Genomic DNA, 21,960 nt, shown 5'->3' on the forward strand with positions numbered 1-21,960 from the left:
CATGTTGAGAAAGGGGCATTACTGTCATTTACCAACCCCCAGACCCCCCCCCCATTCCACTGTGCAATACTGTGGAGCATTGCGTGGCCTGGTAATGAATCAGTTTCACAGATACTCTGCCACTCTCAAGCTTAGGGAACAGGGGAAATATGCTGGAATGCTGACTGATTAGAAGCTGCCTTTGCTTTTTTTTTTTTTTTTTTTTTTGAGGAATCGCTCCTCTGCACTGATCTTTATGGCCTGTCAGAGCATTTTATTTATGTTCGCCAAAAGCCACTGGCTGCTTTTTAATTGTCACACATTAATAATCTGGCCCCTGGCCAGCAGATTCCAGAGGCCTCTCAATCTTAAAGAGTGAAATGTCACTGCTGGTGAGGAACAGACTTCTCCCAAGTTATTGTCAGCACGTATCTCACTGTGTATCCTTCAGACAGCATTAGGCAGGCATAGTGCATTATGAGGTCCTCTCTTTGGCTCCTACAAGCCCCTTTGTGGAAGGGGAAACAAAGTTGTCAAAGGTGAGGCTCATTCAGATGGAGGTGTGTGCAAATCAGCTTTGGTAGTTTTATTTCTGTTTTGACACCACACGCTCAGTGATTTTTGTTTTCAGCTATAGATGAAACAACTTTAGAAACTGATGCATGTTGTAATGATTTACTTACCTATAGTGATTGTATAAGTAAAATATTATTGCTATACTGGTATCTGTATGCTTTCACCTACGCAGTAAACATTCAGTCAAGTGTTCTGGGATTACCGACACACTGTGCGTCTGTATTAAAAGCATTATTTACCTTCTGGGTTGCAGGTGTCCACATCCAGCACCCCTAAACAATAGTCCAGCCCCTATCACACCCACTCAGTGCAAGTGCTGGTAAACCAAGGGGGATATTGGCAACCTCAGTGAACTCGGTGTAATATACAGAACCTAAAATGTTTTAATCATCCCAATATGAGCCATTAATTTACTGTACATGCTTTTGTGGGGTTTGGTTCCAAGCGTACTACTCAATATTTACCAGGAAAAAAAAACTACTTTCAAGCATCCTGTAGATATGCTTTTTAAATGATTCTTGAATGGTTGACTGTAGGTTTTTTCTCTGAGAATAGCTCCAGGTGCGCTTTGAGTATTGGTATTTAAGTGGAAAATGTATGAAATTGTCTCTGTCAGACAGTAAGCCGGCACCTGCCCTCAGGGCCCCTCCCCTGGAGTATAGGGTTGAAGGGTTAATGGGTCGCAGTTTTACTTGTGCAAATGCTCTTTTTTCTCCAGCCTACAAATGATACATGGCATCTGTCATGGCTGTCTTTTCATCTGGGAGACACCACAAAAGAGGGCAGATGAAATCTAGAACGTTTTCAGAGCACACAATATTTTCCCCTCGGAACATTATTATTGTTGTAATTTGGGTGCCAGAATTACATCAAGCTAGCTGGTCGGGAGTAAATTTGGGTTTGTTGACAGCACAGCCACAGAACTTTTATAAGCAAACAGTGAGACGTCTACAAAGCTATTTTTTTGAGGAGGAGGAGGAGGTGGAGGAGGAGGAGGAGGTTCATTTGAAAATAGCTTCAGTTGGAATATTGGCTTGAGTGTTTTTTTTTTTTTTTTTTGGCTCTCTGCGTTCAGAGACCCAAACTTGAAGGGGCTGCTGGTATTTGGGAATGCAAAGTGTTTGCATCTCATGGTGCTCGTATTAGCTGGCTGCATCTTTCACTTGTCACATCAAAGAGAGCGCCGGGTCATGGTTTCATCAGCCTGTCGTCACTGTTTGGAAACAGCGAGCTGAGAAAATGCGGCGCTAAATATAGAAAAGCAACAGCGCGCCTTGGGGATGTTGCCATTAAGTAACTGTTAAATCATAGCTATTAAAATACCTTTCCGACCGGCCTGGCCCATTTGTACAGGAGCCTCTCACCGGTTCTGCTGGTGCAAACCACTGGGGCTCCGAGTCATTTCTGTGGTAGGACAGGGTGTAAGGACAGGCCTGGAGCGTTTTTTTTTTTTTTTTTTGGTTATGTTCTTGTCGGCCTTGTTCTCAGCCACTGTGAGAATGTGTTATAAGGCTTCTGGAAACACACCCAGGTGCATCTGAGGGCGCCGTGTCCCGCCCAACCCCCATTCCCCTGGCCACTGTGCCAGTAGGAAAGGCTGCTGTTGGGTTTCCAGTAAAACGCTGGGTCAGTCCCTCTGTCACACACTTTCCCGCTCTTCACACTGAGCCTCCAACACGTACGCGCTGAAACGGAGGTGAAGATCACTCTGCAGCAGCAAAGCGTCTGTGTCTCGTACAGCACTGTCGTGGGGCCTTTTAAACATGCAGCTCTGATTCTGTTTGTAGTCGTTCATTTGCGCACGTATGTCTAGTTAGTGCGTGCATGCCCATGGATGGGCGAACCTGCCCTCTTTTTACTCTTTTGTATGTGTTTTTGTGTGCAGTCTTGTACGTGTGCTTTTCGGCATCTTCAGAGACCAGAAAATAAAAAATATCTCAGATCTGCAACAATGCACTTTAGAATCAACAGAATGTTGCAAAGAATTAAAGTGAACTAGCGTAACCGTCGTGTTCGGCTGACTACTGTTCATGTCCAACATGCCGTACAGACTGTCGGGATGATGTTGGAGATAACATGAGCAATAGAAATAAAATGGCTTTTAAACTGACTGATAATAAGGCTCAGATGAGGGCAAAATGCAGATGGAAAAATTGCCGTTTGAACTAAGTCAACACCAGTCAACTACTGGGGGAGATGGGGGGAGGGTGGAGGGTGAGGGATTAAACCATCACTGTCTTGGTTACAGAAGCCTTTCTGTAAAAAGAAAAAAGGGGAAAAAATGGAATTTTTTTCTTTTTTTCTTAGACAGGACGCGGTAAGATGAAAATGTCTGGGGGCTTAGACTTTGGGGTCTGAAATGCTTATTAGCCCTTTGTTCCTTCAGATGCTTGAAGCTCCAGATTTTTTAATTGCCTGCGAAAATAGCTTCCGGATCAAGCCCGGGCCTGCCTTGCAGTGAGCAGGCCGCTCACTCTTCAGGTGATGGAAGTACCTGGAAGGCAGGATGTGGTGGAGGTGGAGAGTAATGGGGGGAAGGGAGGGAGAGGGGAGGGGGGGTTCCATCCTGAAGATGTGCAAGTGTGGAACATTGACTAGACGAGCAGCAGTATAGGATCAATGTGGACGTTGTTTGTTTCACAAGTTAATTTTAGACTATTAAAAGTACAATCCCTGTACAAGGTTTACTCTTTCTTGACAAAGATGAAATAGATTTTACAAATAAAATAAGAATTGCAAGGTGTTTGAAAAACCAGGGGGTTCCTAATCGAAAATTATATGGAGGCCAATACTGTGTCAGCTGCTCCATTCTTAGACTGATTGTTCCTGTATTTTAATTTTATCAGCCTTATCTGACATTTAGTCACATCCCAATCATAACAGTTTGTGTGAGTGCTGAAGTCTTGAGTTGGATCCAGACATTGTGAATGCAGACATAATTAACAACAATTAAAATAGCATGGCAACTGGTGTCATGCTTGCATGAAAGAATGTGCCAGTTCCCAGCGAGTGAGTCACAGAGTATGTGTTTGTGAGGTGCGTTGTGGACTTGAACTGTTTGAAAACCCACACTGAGAGGGGTTAAGTGCCTGTGCGTCAGTTTACTGTAATGTGGGTTTATATATTTATGCACATGTACATGTGCAAAAAACTGCCTGCCCTCAAGTGATGACATCAGATACTTATGCACCGCTGGAATAAGCAGAACCTTATGGGGAGTGTTAACTGTATGCACCCTGTCAAAAGTCACCACTCACCACACAGCTTTTCGTGTGCTCAATATAAAGAATTGTGCATTTGTTGTTCGTCTTCCGAAGCATGCATTCTTTAATTTAACTTGTCAAAGCAAACAAAGCCTTTGTAGTGACAAGTGACAGCGTGATGCACACCGGGGGAGTTATTTTGCTCCTCTGACCCCAGTCGTGTGGTTGCAGGCGCATTTTCACGCCGGCGCGTTGTGAAGTGCGGCGACGCCGAAGGCCTTCACCCCTGATGTGTGCCAGCGTGAACGTGAATGGAACGGCGCATGCTTTCTGTCAGGTTGCTCCGAGGTCGGGAAGTCAAGCTTATGCGTGTTGACAGGAAACTTAATCTAATTGCCACTTTCATTTCATTTTCTCTCTCTCTCTCTCTCTCTCTCTCTCTCTCTCTCTGGCTCCCTCTCTCTCGCTCGCTCGCTCTTACGCTCGCTGTCTCTCTCCCTTCCCCTCTCTCTCATTCTCCTTCTGCCGCTCCCTCTCCCTTTCCCTCTCTCTACCAAAAGCTCGGTTAAACGCTTGTTGTATTAAGAGGAAAAATTGGCCCTAAATATGTGCGTTAGAATGTTGTTTTTCTATGTCAGCAAGCAGAGGCACGTAAAAAGCCTTTTGAACTGCACTGTACTAACAGAGCGGGCTTTACGCAGTCTTAAATGAGATTAGCCCAAATATGCCCATAAAAAGATGTTTCTCTCCCATCTCTTTTTTTTCCACCTGGAGCCTAGGCAGGGACTCTGGAAAATGCTAAATGAAAAAAAAATTGATGGAGGTACTCCTTTGGCAACATTTTGCTTTGTTTTGCATCACTGAGATTAGCAAACAAGTAATCAGTGAAAATCTTTGAGGTGAAGTAATCGTGATACACCCTTTCACAGACTGGGTCAGACTGGGGTAATACAGTATTGCCCTCTCTTGCAGACTGGGATAGTGCAATACCACCCTGTCGTAGACTCAGTTATTACAGTACTATAGTCCTCTGTCTGACAGGGTTAGTACAATACTACTCCCTTTTACAGACTGGGCTAGCACTGTACAGCTCCCTCCATCAGACTGGATCGTCATTTGGCTTCAGGCTGGAGGAATAAAGGAATGGGTGAAATGTGAAAGAAACCCACCCCACCAAAAAAAAAAAAAAAAAACTCATCTTGAAAAAAGCCATTCACAAAATCTGTGGCGCTGTCAGCGTGTTTTCTTTAAAGAGAGAAGCGGCCACTGGGTCTCAAAGGAAAATTCCCCGTGGCTTAGAGGTCTGCTGAAATGGAGGAGGCTTGGGGGGAGGGGGGCTGTTGTCAATAACAGGGTTGATTAAATAACAGGATACACTGTCCAAACAGGAACACTATTTAGCGCTTGAAAGGACAGGAAAGGGGCTCTAATTGACTTCCCCATTTTCAGTGTCAATTTATTATGGAGGTAGAAGGAATTAGCATGGAGTCTGTCACGTCCTACAGTGGGGCCCTTGAGACTGTTCTCTTAGAAAAACGCTTACTCAGAGTTGGCCAAACTATACAGAGTACTACATGCATTTGAAATCTAACACCATTTTGCCTCCCTGTAAGTTGAATAGAGAAACATTTTAGAGTGCAAATATTTAAAATGAAATTTAGCATTAGCAAATGAAGCCGCCAGTGCGGCTATCATAAAACTCATGGTTGCATGCAATACAAATAATAAATCGGTTATTGGTCCCTTGTGGGATTTAATGATTGCAGCGGGCGCTTTTATGGCCAAAACCTTCACAGCGCTCAGTCCCCCAGAATAATTTCACTCAGCATAAACAAGTCTGGGACCAAGCAGGACCACTGTTTGCATTTCAGACCCAAAAAGCCAAGATTTTAACAGAGAACAAAATACGCAATGTCAAGGTGCCTGCCCTGGCTGTTCACCCCTCTCCTCTGGAATAACATGAGCCGAGGGCTCCAAGACCCTGTGCACCATCATTGTCAGCACCTTACTAAGATCTGCTGACAGTACCACTTCAGTCTAATATAGAGGGAAGGCAGTCAAATCTTAAGAAAGCTACAGGTTGAGGTGTGGAACTTGATGTTCTTGTCACTGTGGGGTGAGAAGCAGATCTGAGCCCGTCTGGACCAGACGATCAGTCACTCTCATTCAGCAGCAGCCTCAGTCACTGTGTCCAGGATAAGATTAAATAATGAGGTAAGCGGTGATGCAGGGCTCTGCCCATTGGAGGGCCTGCATTAAAAACCTGCCTTGTTTTTCCTGGTATTTTTAATACGGAATGAAAGCTTGCCTCTGACTATCTCCTCCCCCACAACGCCAGCGCTTTGATGTCTGTATCTTGGATGTGTTTAACAAGTGATAGTGTATCAGATGACGGTGGCCTTTTTCTGTCACCTTGTGTTTTGCATTTCAAATCTGTGCCGCGGCCCAGCAAAGGAAAAGAGACGTGGAGAGAGCGAGCAAGCAAGAGAGAGAGAGAAAAGGGAAGGAGAACTGAAAAGTTGGTCGGGGGGAGGGTGGTTTGAGAGTTCTGTACTTCCCACTCCTCCTGTTTGGATTCATGGCTTTTTCCAGGGGATATCCTTGAGTCCCCATTGATGAGTATGTGTTGCAGGGGGTGGGTGGGGGGGGGCACGGCGTGTGATTCAAGCTCGTCTACTCGCCCAGCGTTTCTGAGAACTTGCCGTCTACCTGTGCTGACACGCTTGCCTCCAGCACCAGATCAAAGGGCCGCGTGAGTAATGTATATTCTAGTCAGCTCCACCCTCCCTCTCCTTCTCCTGCCGGCGAGCCGCGACCCAGCCAGCGCTCAAATTAACACACTTACTCTCCCACTCCATCCTGGCACACATTTAAAGGAGCCCAACCCATTCTCCGCTCTCAAATAGGCTTTCACGCACACACATACTCATGCACCCAGAGCCACTGGAACTCCTTATGAATGCAGAACACTGTGAGCCTCTTGGCTCTGAGAACTGCAGTAGGAGGTACAAATAGCGTAGAAAGTCACCATGTCACACAGAGTGGCTGAAGAGATATCATACCCCTAACTAGAAACGAGCTCACTCCAAAATTTTATACAATAATCATATCCGTTCAGCTGATCTATTAAAAAGATGTTACTTAAGTCAGTTGACAGATGTGTAGTGGTTAATTTTTTTTTTTTAGTTTGTAGCGTGACTGTGTTCAGTTAACATGGTCTGTCTGTTCTTTTCTTTACTATAACAATGCTCAAAACAAATAAATGCCAATCAGCGTTGGATTCCCAGCTGATTCCAGGGGATTAATGTTATGATTTTTTTTTTCCCACCAGTGATAATTCGTGTGAAGTGTGGTATTCCCTGTCGACACTCCTGTTGTAATTTGTTCCCCAAGGGCAGGTGATGAGAGTGCAATGTGTGTGTCGCTTGCTTCGCACCTGAAGTCTGGCATCTGCTCGGCCTATTGCTGTGAAATCAAGCATGAGCGCGACTTGGCAGCCCTTTCTCATGCTATGCTCGGTTATGGTCGAGCTTGCTTTGGTTTCAGTATGGTCTAGTTACATCTGCAATCCTTTTGGCTCATATGGCTGGCTGCTTTTCATACCTTATGTTCATAGATGAAAAATGTGGTGAGCATGTGTGCAGCTTTGAGGTTGTTGTACATTGAAGAGGGATGTCCATTCAAGTGGTCCGCTGGTCTTTTGTTTCTTTTTTTTTTTTTTTTGCGCTTGAATAGGAAATGGAGGTTGACTTCACAAATGAATTATGGCAGTGTTATTTGACAATTCTGAAAACTGGAAAAGAGCATTTGTTTGCCTTTTAATGGTCATTTGTTTTAAAAGCGTGTTCTGTTAGCATAGAAGCATAAAATATATGAGCATCTGTCATATCCTCATGAACAGGTGTGTATGTAGTAACATTGTCAGATTCCTGTTTTGGTGTTTGAACTGTAAGAACACTGCTGCTCACAGCAGGACATATGTGAATGGCTGTAAATGTAAAGTTCACAGAAAGCTGGGTCCGTTTGACATTCCACAGGGATGATGGGAAATTGAAGGCTTTGTAAGGGTTTTGTGGAGGGAGGAGGGGGGAGTGCGTTGGTTTAGGGCCACCTCATTGAAAGGCATGGCATTGCAAGTTAGGCAGGTTGGGGGGGGGTGTTGGTAGGAGCAGAAGGCCGCTGGCAGCGCTCCACTCCAAGTGTGTGCGGCTCTTTGAGGTGGCCGCCTGACGGGGGATGGGCAGTGGGGTGGGGTCCTGGCCACCTTCCAGAGCCAGTGAATGGAGGAGGCGGTGCACAGGGGCGGGCCGGAGGCTCACACGCTCTACTCGCTGTGACACAGACAGAGAGACCCGGGGGCCTCACTGCAAACCTTTCTGCACGGCCTTTAACCATTCATGACCAGGTTAAATGCACCCCCCTGAGGCATACTGAAATCAGCTTCCCGTTATTTTCACAGCGTGCTCTGTTGTGTTGTTGTGTGTGTGTGTGTGTGTGTGTGTGTGTGTGTGTGTGTGTGTGTGTGGGCGGGGGGGTTAACTTGCCATCATCACAAGGGCACGTCTGTAGTTAATGAAGCGAACTATGAAGTATACATACTGTACGTAGAGTGCGGTTGAGTTAGTTTGGAAGTTGGAGAGAGGCTGGTTGTGACGGTAAACATTTCGCCTGGAGCGGAATTTGAGAAATGTAATCAGCTTTGAAGAGTAAACAGAGCATCTGGTGTTTTAAAACAAAGCAAATACTGAATGTCCATGAGGAATCAAGGCCTGTCTGAAGCTTCCTCCGGCTTGTGCTGCGTGGAGGTTCAAGGGCCTGCAAGTGCGAAGTGAAGTAATGAAACGGTTCCTCATTAGAAAAGGAAGCAGCATACACCTGTACAGTACATTATCAGATTTGTACTCTTCCTGGTTTTCACTGCAGGTACTGAGAAGGGACGTGTCATTTCAGGCTGGGCACCTGTATGGAGAAAACAGGAGCTGGGAGAAAGGGATAGGGGGCTGATCTGGGGTTAGGGGGGGTTGCAGTATGCAAAACTGAGGTGAGCAAGAGGCCGTATAGACCTTGGGAACTGAGCGTAGCTGTGGCGCTCAAAAGAGCCAGACCGACTCACCTGCTCACCTTGGTGACGTGGCAGAACACGCAAGCTCACGCCATACACGCTGGGTCTGAGCCTGCAATCAAGGGCACACCGTACTAGCCACACATACGCACGCACACACGCACGCATGCACGCGCACGCACGCTCTTTCAGCGGCCGAAAGGGTGCCGTGTCAGAGCTTACTGGTATGGGGTGGTTGTAAGCCCCAGAGTGTGGTGGAATAACTGTGTGTGTCCAGGTACATCGTGTCTCCTGGCAGAGCCGAGGTCTGTTTGCTCAGCCTTGGGCGGGATTGTCTCCCCTAGCCTTGACCCGCAGTGGACTGACTGTTTAGGCTGCAGTCCAGGCTTCGGCCTTCAAAGCCACCATTTGGATGTCATTTCAAACAGAACAGGCCTTTTGATGGCTCGGGAGAGAGGGGCTGTAACCGCTTTCATGGGCCATATGAAAGATTAAAAAGGAGAGTCTATTTGCTCTGTTGCGGCATGTCTACTGAGCCTGCGCTGGCCCCCGGGGTTTGACTTGCAATTTTAGCAACCAACCTAAACCGACACCTGTTTTTAATGGCGGCGTATTTTGTCACTTTAATGTCTCCTATTTTAATCGGTGGTCTGTCACAATAATTTAGTAATGACTTCAGTGTGCTCCGCTAACTGCAAAATGACAGGCTGCAAAAACTTTCCGCCCTTCCTCAAACCTGTAGGGCCGGCAGGCAGGACCCTGTCATTATGGAGTTTAGTGCTCTCTGTGGAAGAAGCCGTCAGTCGTCTGACTAGTGCCAAATATATTTAAGTAACGACTGGGGTTATCTCATATGGGAGTTTCAGTCTCATGTGGGAGTTTCAGTTTCACAAGCCTCTCCCGTCCTGCATCCTTTGTGTCGAAGATATAAGACATGCTCTTTTGTTTTTTTGAGTAGAGGCTAAATCTCATTTCACCATGAACTTAATTCCTTTCACAATCAGGCTGCTGCATGTTCCTCGCCTTTTATAGCAGCGGAACCTTATATAGAGTGGAACTGTGGGATATATTGTTGGCACTTGTCTTGATCTTCATTGGGGGGCGGGTTGTGTGTTCTTTGAAGTGCACAGAGTTGATGTAGGAGGGTAGCTGTAAAACAGCTCGTTCTGTGCAGTTTTGAAGGGGGGGTTGGGGGGGGGGGGTGGAATCCATGGTAAGGCCTCAGGCGGTGATCCCATACGTGGAGTTAGCGATTGAAGCGGGAAGTGGCTCTGGGGGGGGGTGGGGGGGTCAGCGTGCAGAGTTAATGGGCTGATGTGCCGGGGGGCAGAGTGGTCAGTGCATGTGATCAGATGGCGTGACGGGGTGGCCGGGGGGGCAGATGTGAGCGATGGCTGGGAGAGCAAGGTGGGAGGGGGGTTGTGGGGGGAGGGCTTGCATAAGGGGCCGCAGGCTGGCCCCAGGACAACCCCGCAGATCACAGCGCTCCTCCATTACACCCTCCCAGTTTCCAAAACAACTGGGCCTTGTGTTTGAAGCTGAGTGCAGCTGCATCAGTGCTGTCTGACTGGGGTGGGGGGGCTGGGAGCATGTCCTGTCAGCTCCTGCACCGTTCTCCCAGGCTCTGTTGGCCGGGGGGGGGGGGGGGGGGTGATGGGAAGCTCGGGGACATATTCAAACTGGATGGGATTTCCCCTGAGTGGCCCTTCAGCCACCATCATCTCCCTGCATGCAACCAGTTGCAAAAACGCGGGAAGCGCAAGATGGGGGTCGAGACACAACCGATGCCGCCGCTGCTGCTCGGGGGCCGTGGGACGCTCACTCCGTCACATACGCTCACAGCAGCGCTGTGAAAATCCCTCATCAGAAGCAGCTGTGAGCAGCTGGGCTCCGAGACACCTGTTTCTTTCACCCTCTCCGAAGGACAAATTTACAGGTTCATCTGGCTTTAAAGACCCTCGGAAGAGGGGGGCTCCCCGCCCCGCTTTTACACGGACTGCCACTTCATCTCCACCAGCTTATACATTCCAGTCTGTTCTGTAATGCACTCGGATCGAATTGCAGCCCTGCATTCTTCATGCCGGCTGACTCCCAGCCCTGCCAAAACAGTGTTTTGTTTTCTTTTAACTGGGTCCTTTGTAACTGAACTACCTGCCGAAGAAACGCTGCTCTGCTGAATGGGTTTCCCTCCCTACCCTGTTTTTGGACTGTAATAATGTTACTTTCTTTTATTTTGTTTAATTTATTTTTGTGCAGCTGTATTTGTGGATGGATCGCATTAAACGATTTACAAACCATGAATTTTGTTCTGAACCAAAATTGATGTGGCCAATCTAACCAAACAAGGCAGTAACCTTCAATTCCTGCCTCAATCACTCATTATTTGTCAGTAAGTCAAAGTATTTAACTGTACTGTCCTCTTAAAGTATGATGGATTTAATGTTCTTATGCTCATAATGTACAAAATCCAGGTTCACAGACCCTTTTTATCTGTGATTCATCCACTGAGATATTAAGTTGGGCATTCTGAATTCTTTCCGACTTCCAAGAGGGAAAATGGCTGCAAATCAGTGGAATATAGGATGAAATCTCATTAGTCATGGTATAAGTTGCATATAAAATCAATCGCACACTGAAACAAGTTAACAAGCTGAATGATCCGCCCGGCAGTGGAAAAATCGTCTGCGTGAAACAAAGACATCAAAGTCAGCTCCCGACCGCTGCCAAAACGCCGGGCTGGGCTTAAAATAATGTCAAACCGCAGCTATGACATAAACAAATGAAACGAAAATCGACGGGGCCGTTTTGAAAATGGAGCGCGGCGGCGCCTGCTGCCAAGCGCGGCATTGTCGCAGGTGTCCCAGAGGAAGCTTTCCGGCCCTTATTGCTCGTTAAGCGGGGGGAACAATCCGAGAGAGAGAGGGAGAGAGAGAGAGAGAGCAGAATGGATTTATGCTCCATCACGGCCACTCCGAGCGCTTCCTGCCCACATCAATCAGATTCCGCCGGAGCCAGAAGCTAGACAGGAGTATATCATGTCCGTCAGTGCGCCCTCTGTCTGGGGCTGGTTTAATGATATATCGCTCTGGCGGACTGGTTTCAAGCAATGTGGTACTGCTCCTGTTGTGCGACCTGTCCTGCCTCTCGTGTGTAGCCAGTTTAAGGTGTCATCACAGTGACTGTTATTGTACGCTTCCAACGGGCCGTTGGCCTTTGCTGTGTCGGTGGCGCGCTTTAAAAAGATCGCCGAGCCAGATGGTGCTTTTCCATGCCAGCGCGACCCAGCCCCAAGCCGGGCCTGTGATCCGCGGTACCTCCGGGTTGAGCAGGCGCGGTGGCGGCGGAACTGATGTGGCACTAACGCGGGGCTGGATGCCGCTGGCCGCCTGGGGAGCACTATCTCTGTCCCTGTATCTGTGCGAATCTATTAAAATGATTACGCTGTCACGGAACACCATGAAAGGTCATCTCCTGTTTAATTGCTACTGTGTCCCCGTGGCAAGATTTTTTTTTGGGGTAGGTGCTTTTTTCATTATTCCAAGTTAAAAGAAGGGAAAAGAAAAGGCGTAAAATATGTATTGTACAGTACTTATTATGTGAGCTGCTTTCTGCTCTGGTTTCCATAGCTGCAAAGTGCTGACTGCAGTTATGAGAAATCGTTTTCATTTGAAGCCTATCCAGGGAGTTACTTTTGCCAAATGTGCAGAATTGCGCTGTTTTGTTTAGTTTTGTAATTGACCCGTTGGGGCCTGGCACCTCACACATGCTGAATCTGATCTCATACCTCCCTCATTAATTCAGTAAAACAGATACTTTAAAGTTGTAGGCTTACAGCAGTGCGGAGAAAACGAGTTCAGTATAACCTCGTGCACACACCACAAGTGTTGTTTTTCGGTGTACGTTACTTCAGCCGGGCTGAACGCTTTTGAAGAGAGATGGAATGAAGACTCGCACATGTTTCTGCTAACGTTTATGTGGCGCTGCTCTCTCCAGACCCCCCCCCCCTCCACACACGCTTATTCGCATACATATTCCACTGTAATTTCAATAAATCATCTGTCATACTGGAAAAACGAAACCCGTGACTGCCCTGGGACCGCTCCAGGACTTGATCAGCTGCGTAGAGCGGCACGGAAAAGCTGTATTGATTCCCCCGCGCCATCATGGGACCTCGGAGAGAGGGAACCAGCGGCCAAGAGGACGGCCGCGCAGCCCTAACCTTCCACCTCGGCCTGACCTCACGCATACAGCAGTGCCCTTTGAACCCCTCAGGGGAGGGGTTAGGGGCAGCTGCGGGACCCCGTGTGAGTCGAGGCTGCCGAGTGCCACCAACCGCGTGGGCAACTCTCCCACAAAGATGGTGGCGAAAAAAACACCAAACCTACAATGCGTATCAGGAAAGGGCCCAACTGACAATTTTCGTGCACACTCAAAGGAAGCGGCTCCCTTTGTAGTCACGTATTAACTTTCCTTTTACTTTTTGAAGTGTTAAAAAGTGATCAGAGGCAGTGGCACACCATACCTGAAGGGGTTTTCTTATTAACTTATGATGGATGGATCAACCGATTTTGAAATTTTGACAGCATGTATTTACCTAGTGGTTTGCTCCAGCCCTCACTGTTTTTATATTTAATTCAGCATTTAAGTCGGACCTGGGTGTTCAATTGTGTCTTCTCAATTGTTCGGAGATTTGGTGTAGATGGATATAGATGGCAGCAAAAAGCAAATATGTTTGATATTCCAAAGGAAGACTGCTAGTCAGATTGAGAGGCCCACCAGCTCTCATACCCAGTGCAGGGTTGAGGGCAGAGGGCCACAGTGCCCCCCCCCCCTCCATGGTTCCTCAGTGGGACGCATGCTGGCTCCTGTTCCACAGCCCCCGTGTTTACTCACTGGCAGCATCTCGATTTGTTTTGGTTTGAAATCGGAGATGGGCCTCCAGGGGGGTGGGTCCCTGCAGCCCCCGCTCCCCCCCCTGCCCTGCCCCGCCCCCTGCTGCTGACTCTAACGGGCACAGGCACCTGCCACCTGCTCGCGTGTCCCCCGTCCTGCCACGGCTTCTCCTGCACGTTCCCCCTGGCTCCTCGCCTCTCGGCTTAGCGCTCAGTATTATCAGCAAAGACGCCACAGTGCATGCGGCTGCGCTGAGCGCGGACCCCTCTGGTGGGAAGCACGGCCAGATGCATTTAATTATCGTCGCTGCGCCCGCTGCCTTCCCTTTAGGGGCTATCCTGGCCAGTGCTATTGCATAATGGTTCCGCTGCAGGCTTCTCTGCCTTGTGCGCGATCGCCACCTAGTGGACTGCCTTCCCATGGACCTGAACTGTGAGTGCAGTGGTGTTAGTCAGCATCAGTTATTTTTGTGCGCACTCCCTTTTTTCCTTCACGAATGTGAAGTAACAGCTTTTACTCTCCTACTCTCTACCTCTCACCATTCTTACCATCTCCATGCCATTCTGTCTCCTTCAGCTCTCTGTCTCCCTGTCCCTCTCCCTCATGGGCAGTATTGTCATACCTTCTGTCTCTTATCTCAGGCTCGTCTGGCGCTGAAGAGGGGGGCTCAGGCTGTCATCTTTGACGTCACCGACAACGCCGCCGCCGCGCACGAGGTGGGAGGGCCTTTTGCTGGCCGGAACTGGGGCCGCACATTTTGCTCCTGGGAGAGGGACGGGCCTGTGTGTTCACGACGGCCTTTGACCCTCTGTATTTGTACACAGCTGCAGAACTCTGATGACCTGCCCAAGCCCGTGGTCCTGGTCCAGGCCAAGGACGCCGAGGTGCTCATGGGCCTGGTCAACAGGAACGAGGAGGCCATGGTCCGCATCGAAGTCATGGTCGAGGTCAAGTGGGTAGGTACCCTGCCCGGAAGCAAGGATGGCTGATCCTTAAACGCACTGTGAACATGAAATGTGTCTCTTGCCCAATGGGGCACTGGTCTGCCTTTCACATAATTTGTTAATGTGTCACGTTTCATCTGGTTCCCTCATAAGAAAAGCTTCAAGGGCTCCCATGCTTAAAAATAACTCTCAATAGCAACCTAGGGTGGGGAAAAAGCCCTAGGGAAAGTAGGTACATGGCTAAACTGAGAAGGTACAAATCTTCCTTTTAAGAACTTTTTAATTAGATTGCACCAGAACACTTGGATCACCAGAACATTCTCCCTGAGTTTACATTTCTAATTCTTTTTGACTTCACCCCAGAAAACAGTACAAATCTAACTGAATTAGTTCTGCAAAGACATATCTGTTTTACATGACATTTGTTGGGAATTTTCATATAACAGCATCAGATGCACTTGTAAGGGCTGTGTGTCAGATTTTTCTCAGGTTATGAATGTCATCCATGTGGCTCCACACTGAAGGTTAGTGGTAAGGTCCCAGTGTGGACAGACACTTCCCCTCCCTCTGTGAAGACTGAGAACCAAGCGATAGCAGCTCTTGCAGAGAGCTGTGAGAGTGGATGCAAACAGTCGCCCATTGATTCCTTTAATCTAAAGCGGAGTTTGGTGTGCAGCAGGAACTGTTGACTCTGGGAAGTGTGGGTTTAAGCCAAGAGCGTTCTGTAAACATTCGCCTCATTGTCTGCGCGGCTATTATTTCCTGAGCAGAGTTTTTCACCTCTTATCAACAAGCGGGGGCCTCTTTAGCGGCGGTGTTTTCCACGTCACACTGCGGTTAGCTCAGAGGAGCCGGAGGCGGGAGCCTAACCTGTCACTTGCTCACACACCTGTGTTTCACACCAGGCCATAGTGGGTTTCTGTGTTATAGCTGGTCATCCACTCTGTGCTGTGTTCTGAGTAGGAGAACTCAATACAACACACAAATCAGATGGTTTCTAGACTTTAGTCCTCAGCCAGTGAGGCAGAGTTTGTGTACTTGAGGCCTAGTGGCAGTGTATAGCAGGAATCACATGAAGGGTTTCACATTGTCAGGCGGTGGGTATGCGTGTGTGTGCATGCTTGACCGTGTGTGTTCCCTGTCAGTGACAAGATTCTCCCCACAGCCCCACTATGACGTCGGCATCCTGCTCACCGTGGTCCTGGCTGTGCTGGCCATCATCATGATCTTCGCCTTCCGCTACCGCTGCAAGTCCAACAGGAACTGGGTGAGTCCACAGACCCTGGTATGAGTCACAAGTCCCCTCCGTCATACATTTATTTAGCGGATGCTCTTATCCAGATTGACTTCCATCACAAAGAACAGAGTGTATCCATCCAAGTTACACAAGCAACAGTGTCAGACCAGATTAACAACACTCCCAGTGCATGTGGAGCACTGTTCCCGCATTGTCCTCTGGTGTTCTGCGTAGCGGTGCATGTGAAGGGGCTGAGGATGGCTACTTCCCTCCTCCCCTGCAGGACTCTGTGCATCAGCAGACCATGCGGGCCATCAACCGCCTGGAGACGCGCACCTACAGCTCGCAGGGCTGCAGCCAGCGCTTTGGCGGTGGGCGGGACTCCGGCAGCAGCTCCACCTCCGGGCCCGTCTGCGCCATCTGCCTGGAGGAGTTCCTGGACGGACAGGTGGGCGTGGTTCGATGAGCGGGCATTACCAGCGCTCTGTGAGAAAGGCCGTGTGGTGTTTGTGATGGGTGTGTGCCATTTGAAATAGCTGCCTTTTGGTTAACACGAGACACCCCCCCCCCCTTTGGTCTGCTCCTGTTGCCGGCTCGTAATAGAGGCAGACCAGTGGTGCGTGTGTGCTTAGCTGACTCAGCTGCTCCTCAGCGCTCTGGCGAACGGCCCATTCTGCCCCTGAGATCCGAAATGGATGGAGTCGCAACATGCCCGTAATGTCTCAGCGATTTCGACAGAACCATGAAGCCGTGGAGGGACGTGTTCTGATTGGTGATGGTGATGGTCAGTGGCCACGCATGGCAGCTCCACCCGTCGTGAGGTTCACGACGCCACGGTGTCATAGAGATGCTGTCGTTTGTCGCGCTCGGCGTGGCTGCTCCATCAGCACTTGTGTCGGCCGCAGCTTTACCGCCACGGCCCCCCTCCCTGACCGCGGCGTCTCTCTGTTCCAGGACTTGCGGATCATTTCATGTTCTCATGAGTTCCACAAGGAGTGCGTGGACCCCTGGCTGCTGCAGCATCGCACCTGCCCTCTCTGCATGCACAACATCATGGGTAATGTGCTCCGGCCAGGTGGGCCCCGCTGCCTGCTGGGAAAAGCCCCAATAAACAGTCTTGTGCTGGCTTGCTTGTGCTGAAAGGGACAGGGGTTCTTATACAGTATATAATAAGCTAATGTATTCCCGTGTGACTCATCTGGATCAAATGTACTGAAGATATAGTTATTAATTTATCATACATTCAGCCTCTCCACTGTAGAAAGTTATTTGAAACGGTTCTCCATGCTTGCATATTGTACCGTTGATTTTTTTTAACAGTATCTTTTCGATAGATGTGTGAGCTGGAAACATCCCTGTTGCATTGCCAGGATGATTGCACTACATCCCTGCCGTGTTGCCCGTTTCTCATTGGCTCTTACCGTTTTCAGGAGCGGAGATGACCAGCCGTCAGACACAACGAAGCCGACTCCAGCCCAACACAGAGCACAACCCGGGCTTCCTGCGGCCCCACCCTTACCCCGGACACCACACCTTCCAGCAGCCTACCGTCCCCTTTCCCCTGCGGCACCACTACCCCCGGGCCCCCGCCGGGCAGTACCCTCACCTGGGTCACTTCGGCGGCTCCCCGCCCGTGGACCCGCGAGCGCTCCACTGTCTTCCCAGCAGGCCCCTGGGGGCGGGGGCGGGCCGCTGCAGCTACCACCTCCCTGAGGGGCACCTGAGCCGGCCCCACAGGACTAGTAGTGGCTGCCGGCCTGGCGGGCACCTCGGCCCGCACTACCACCGGCGCTCCTGCCACGGGTACCGCTCCGGCTGCCCCGCCCCACGCAGCACGTCCAACCCCCGGCTACAGGCCCCCGCCGCCCGCCCGGCCGCCCACAGCCGGCAGGACGACGGCAGCTGCTCGGGGGGCAGCTACCGCACCGAGCGCAGCGGCTACCTCGCCGACGGGCCGGCCAGCGACTCCAGCTCGGGGCCCTGCCACGGCTCATCCAGCGACTCCGTCCTCAACTGCACCGACGTCAGCCTACAGGGCGTGTACGGCAGCTGGTCCACCTTCCGCAGCTCGCTCAGCAGCGACTATGACCCCTTAGTGTACTATGGGCCAGGCCGGGCCCGCCGGGACAGCCTGGACGCCGGCACCAGGCCCCGCTCCCTGGACTCGGTGGTCAACCGCAGTTGCCCGGAGGAGCAGGTGTTCAACCACGTCCACTACCACCGTCACAGGCACCACCACTACGACGACGGGGACCACAGCCAGGGCCCCGACAGGGGCTCGGACGAGGAGCAGGGTGCGGCCGCCGCCCCCGGCGCAGGCGGGGACTCTCCGCAGGGCCAGTGCAAAAGCAAGGCGTGCCAGTGCCCCAAAGCCGAGCCGGCGGACAGGCCACCCCACCAGGGAGAGGAGGCTGAGCGCGAACTCGCAGACCCCACCCTGAGCCCTCCCGTCCTAGTCGCGCCCCCCTCCCTGGCCCCGCCCCCCTGCTGCCACCAGGGCCCCGGCCGGCACCACCGGCGGAAAAAGAGCAGCTGCGTGCTGGACGCCCCTGCCGTGCACTTCCACCAGAGCCTGGACCTACAGGACGACTGTAGCATCCACATCCACTACGGTCAGGGAGCGGCCTACTGCTGCCCCCCGGACATCCCCCCGCTGCTGCCCGTGCCTCTCATCCTGGACTCGGGGGGCATGGGGGAGTGGCCGTGCTGCGGGGGGCACGTGGTGTGGCAGAAGGGGGTCCAGCAGGCCCGCTCGGAGCCCCAGCTCCAGGGTCCCCGAGCCCCCATGGACAGGCCACTGTGCAGGGCCCACCAGGCAGGGACCGAACTCTCTACAGACATTTGCTTATACTGCCAAACTTTACACAACAATCAGGGTACGCACCCTCCTCCACTCTATTAGAATACCAGCACCAGATATTCAGGTTTTTTAATGCAAATTTTTGTGCTTCTTTCCCAAAATAAGCAACTGAAAATGTCCCTGTAACCCTGTAAATCATATGCGTGCGTGTGTGCGCGTGCGTGTGTGCGCGTACGTGAGTGCGTGCGTGTGTGTGCAGGTGTGTGTGTGTGTTCTGGATTGTGAGGGGGCTGACTGGTTTTTGCCTCTCTCCGCAGGATCAGAGGAGGAGTCCGGTGTGTGAGCACACGGTGCATCCCAACGCCACGCTGCTAAAAGGAGCCGCAATGGACAAGCCTACCCCTCTACAGTCTTTCACAAGTCTTCCAAACGATTCCATACTGTAAACCACATTCACTTTCTCAAGCTGCTCCCAGTTCCTGTAGCACGCCGTTCTTATTCAGTGGACACGTAAATGCTGGCCGTGTTAGCTGTGCTGATCACATTTGTCAAATCAGAATGCTTCACTTGGTGTTCGTTATGTCAGATTTTCAACAATTTAAACTCATCAGCAGAGGGGTGATTCATCATGTATCACCCTGTGGACCATAGGCAACATTCTGAAATAATTTTCATAAGATACATGTTAAATATTTTTTCATGTTCGTATTGAACAGGCATAACCAACATTTGAAATTCAGTTTAGTAAATGTTACATTTCAATTTGATTTGATTTGATTCGTATTGTAGTCAATGCAAAGCAGCCATAAGATTTCTAATGAAATGTGTTCAGATATCTATATTTGGAACTGGGGGTTGCTTGCATGAAGAAAACAGGGGGATTCATTTCACAGTAGGAATGCATTTTGAAAGAGATGGCAGTATGACTTCAGTTTCAAGATGCATCATAATTCTGTGCTCTTTAGTAACTGCCCACTACCCCACTACCAAAAGATTGAAGCTCTACATTAGAGAGCCCCTCAGAGTAGAGAATCTTTTTCTGAACATTTCTCTCTTAGATGCTCATCACTTATCTGGGGGGAGAAAGCACCAGCACCAGTATAAGTTGCAACCACATAACCAGGCACATCGTAATGAGATGTCTTGTTAAACAAATCTGGGATCTGCTGCTAATGTCTGTTTCAGGAGCTCTGTTTGTTTTTGCCTCACTGATGATGAAGGTCTGAATTCTTGATTATCTGCATAGCTTAAAGGCACTCTCAAATCATGCAGCTGGTAGCATTTAATGTTTCATTTCTCTTTTTGAGTGCAAGTTATCCCCCCCCAATGTTAAGGATTCAAAAGTTCAATACACCAGTCTTGGTAATCAATACACTCAGTAAAGTTAAAGCATTAGGAATGAGACATTTCTAAAGGAAATCACTACAAAGTACAGACGAAGACTAAGTGCAGACGTACAGAACTAATATAGTAAACAAATCAATTATAGGTTCATGGTGGAGACGGCATGGGGCAAGCAGGAGAAGTGCAATTATTTTTTAACGTTTTCATGTCCCCTCCCGCTCTGTTTTTGGGATTCTTCAAACTGAAAACTGGCTTCAAACAATTTGGCTCGACCCCCCCCCAGTCGAGGACACAACTTTGTGTACCCAGTGTGTGCTGATGACAGTATTGCCCAGGTCTTAAGAAGCAGGACCATTATCTTTGGTCCTAATCTCTGTGGTTGAGTGCATGGGGGCGTTCACAGTCCTGCTCTCTCCAGCCTACCTCACATTCGCAGTCAGAATGCGCAGTGACAGGAGTTAACACAAAGCTACCAGTGCTGTTCCCTCCGCTTTGCCGGAACGATGTCACCGCTGCGCGCCACAAGAAAGCAGCTGGTGAAAATCTTCTGTTAACTTTAATAAGCTTCCCTTCAGGTAGCCAAGCCCCGTAACATGGTCATCTCCCTAGTCGCCATGTGCCCAGGTTGAGGCCACTGAGAGATGGGGGTTCGAGCTAGTTAATTCAACAAAAGGCAGCTGTTTTTATTTTCATTTGATTTTTTTCCCAATGTTTATTTCAGTTTGTAATACTGTTTTCAATGTTAAAAGAAACAAATTGACTGAAAATGTTTTTGTATGATTTACTAGCTATGTTTTTTCTTTCTTTTTTCAGTTTTTTTTGTTTTGTTTTCTTGCCAACGGCTAATAGTTTTCGAATGTTGCTACAGAGAGAAACCAGAGATGTTTTACCACTAGGAAGACTGTACACTCTGAGTTCCTTCCTAGTCTGGCTAAGGAATTCCGGTCACTATTTAAACAGTTGGACCTATAGTCCCAGTGACTAATTGTAATAATGCAGGGACATAACTTTCAGTGTAAATTAGAATCCATCATCTTACTTTCTAACGATACGGTATCCTTGGAGGAGAAGAGAAGGTGCCTTTGGATCAACAGAAAGAATGAGTGGAGTCCTAGTCCAAACAGGACCTCAACAGAAATATCTGTGCTTATTGTGCCTTACGTTTTTGCCCCTGTTGCATTCACCCAAGCAGACCAAGTGTTTTAGGTCTCATGTTACAGTTTCATTAAAGGAGAGACCTTTTCTATGCATATGATTAAAAAAAATAAAACACTGGAAGTGTTACAAAAAAATGCTCTACAGTTATAACCCTCAGGCCTTTCAATTGTTGAATAATTGTTGAAAAAATAATTTCAGCATTCACAGTACCTTATTTTGGGTAAGGCTTGAGAACACTGAAGTGCAGTGAGAATGTGAAAAAGGACGTCTTTCATTTTGGTATTTTGGCTCAGAAAACAGCTTTGCTGCTTGTAGACACCAAGTGTAGATCTGTAGTGTTGTGAAAAGAAAGAGCTGACAGCACTTAACCGTTTTACCTTGTAATTTGGCTAATCAAGTAACGTGAATATTAGTTCTATTTCAGTTGACAGCCACTGGGAGTTAGGCAGAATAAATCTGGATCTAATGCTGTTTAGTTTTAATTGATTTTATTTACAAACATTGACTTGCCTGCTGATGAAATATAAATACATGTATTGAGCAAGTAGCTATATTTTAAGATTAAATAAGCATCTCTCGGTGAGTGCAAAAGCGAAATACTGTTGGTACCTGATCTGTAATTCTTGACTAGCGGGTAAATCACTCTTTTGATTTAATTTGGGCCTTGGCGTGGCCGCACTAAAACAAATGATGTATTGCACACTCTTTCATCTGGATGTTCTACCAAAGAGATCCCATGCCAATGTGCTTTTAAGAATTCTGAA

General features: G+C 48.9%; 1 protein-coding gene across 2 annotated transcripts in view; it reads left to right on the forward strand.

Annotated features, from left to right (window-relative positions):
* The window catches only part of LOC118775768 (E3 ubiquitin-protein ligase RNF43), an 85,437-nt gene extending 64,728 nt beyond the window's left edge, over window positions 1-20,709 (forward strand). Inside the window, exons 3-9 of one of the 2 annotated variants that reach the window (XM_036525851.1) lie at window positions 14,355-14,429; window positions 14,538-14,669; window positions 15,823-15,924; window positions 16,178-16,342; window positions 16,849-16,969; window positions 17,325-18,770; window positions 19,012-20,709. In XM_036525851.1, coding sequence (XP_036381744.1) covers window positions 14,355-14,429; window positions 14,538-14,669; window positions 15,823-15,924; window positions 16,178-16,342; window positions 16,849-16,969; window positions 17,325-18,770; window positions 19,012-19,037 — 2,067 coding nt within the window. In that variant the 3' untranslated portion in view covers window positions 19,038-20,709. The remainder of the gene's footprint in view (window positions 1-14,354; window positions 14,430-14,537; window positions 14,670-15,822; window positions 15,925-16,177; window positions 16,343-16,848; window positions 16,970-17,324; window positions 18,771-19,011) is intronic. The other variant, XM_036525852.1, reaches the window with a different exon arrangement.
* Window positions 20,710-21,960: the final 1,251 nt, after the last annotated feature.

This window comes from Megalops cyprinoides, chromosome 3, assembly GCF_013368585.1.
Source record: "Megalops cyprinoides isolate fMegCyp1 chromosome 3, fMegCyp1.pri, whole genome shotgun sequence".
NCBI lineage: Eukaryota > Metazoa > Chordata > Actinopteri > Elopiformes > Megalopidae > Megalops > Megalops cyprinoides.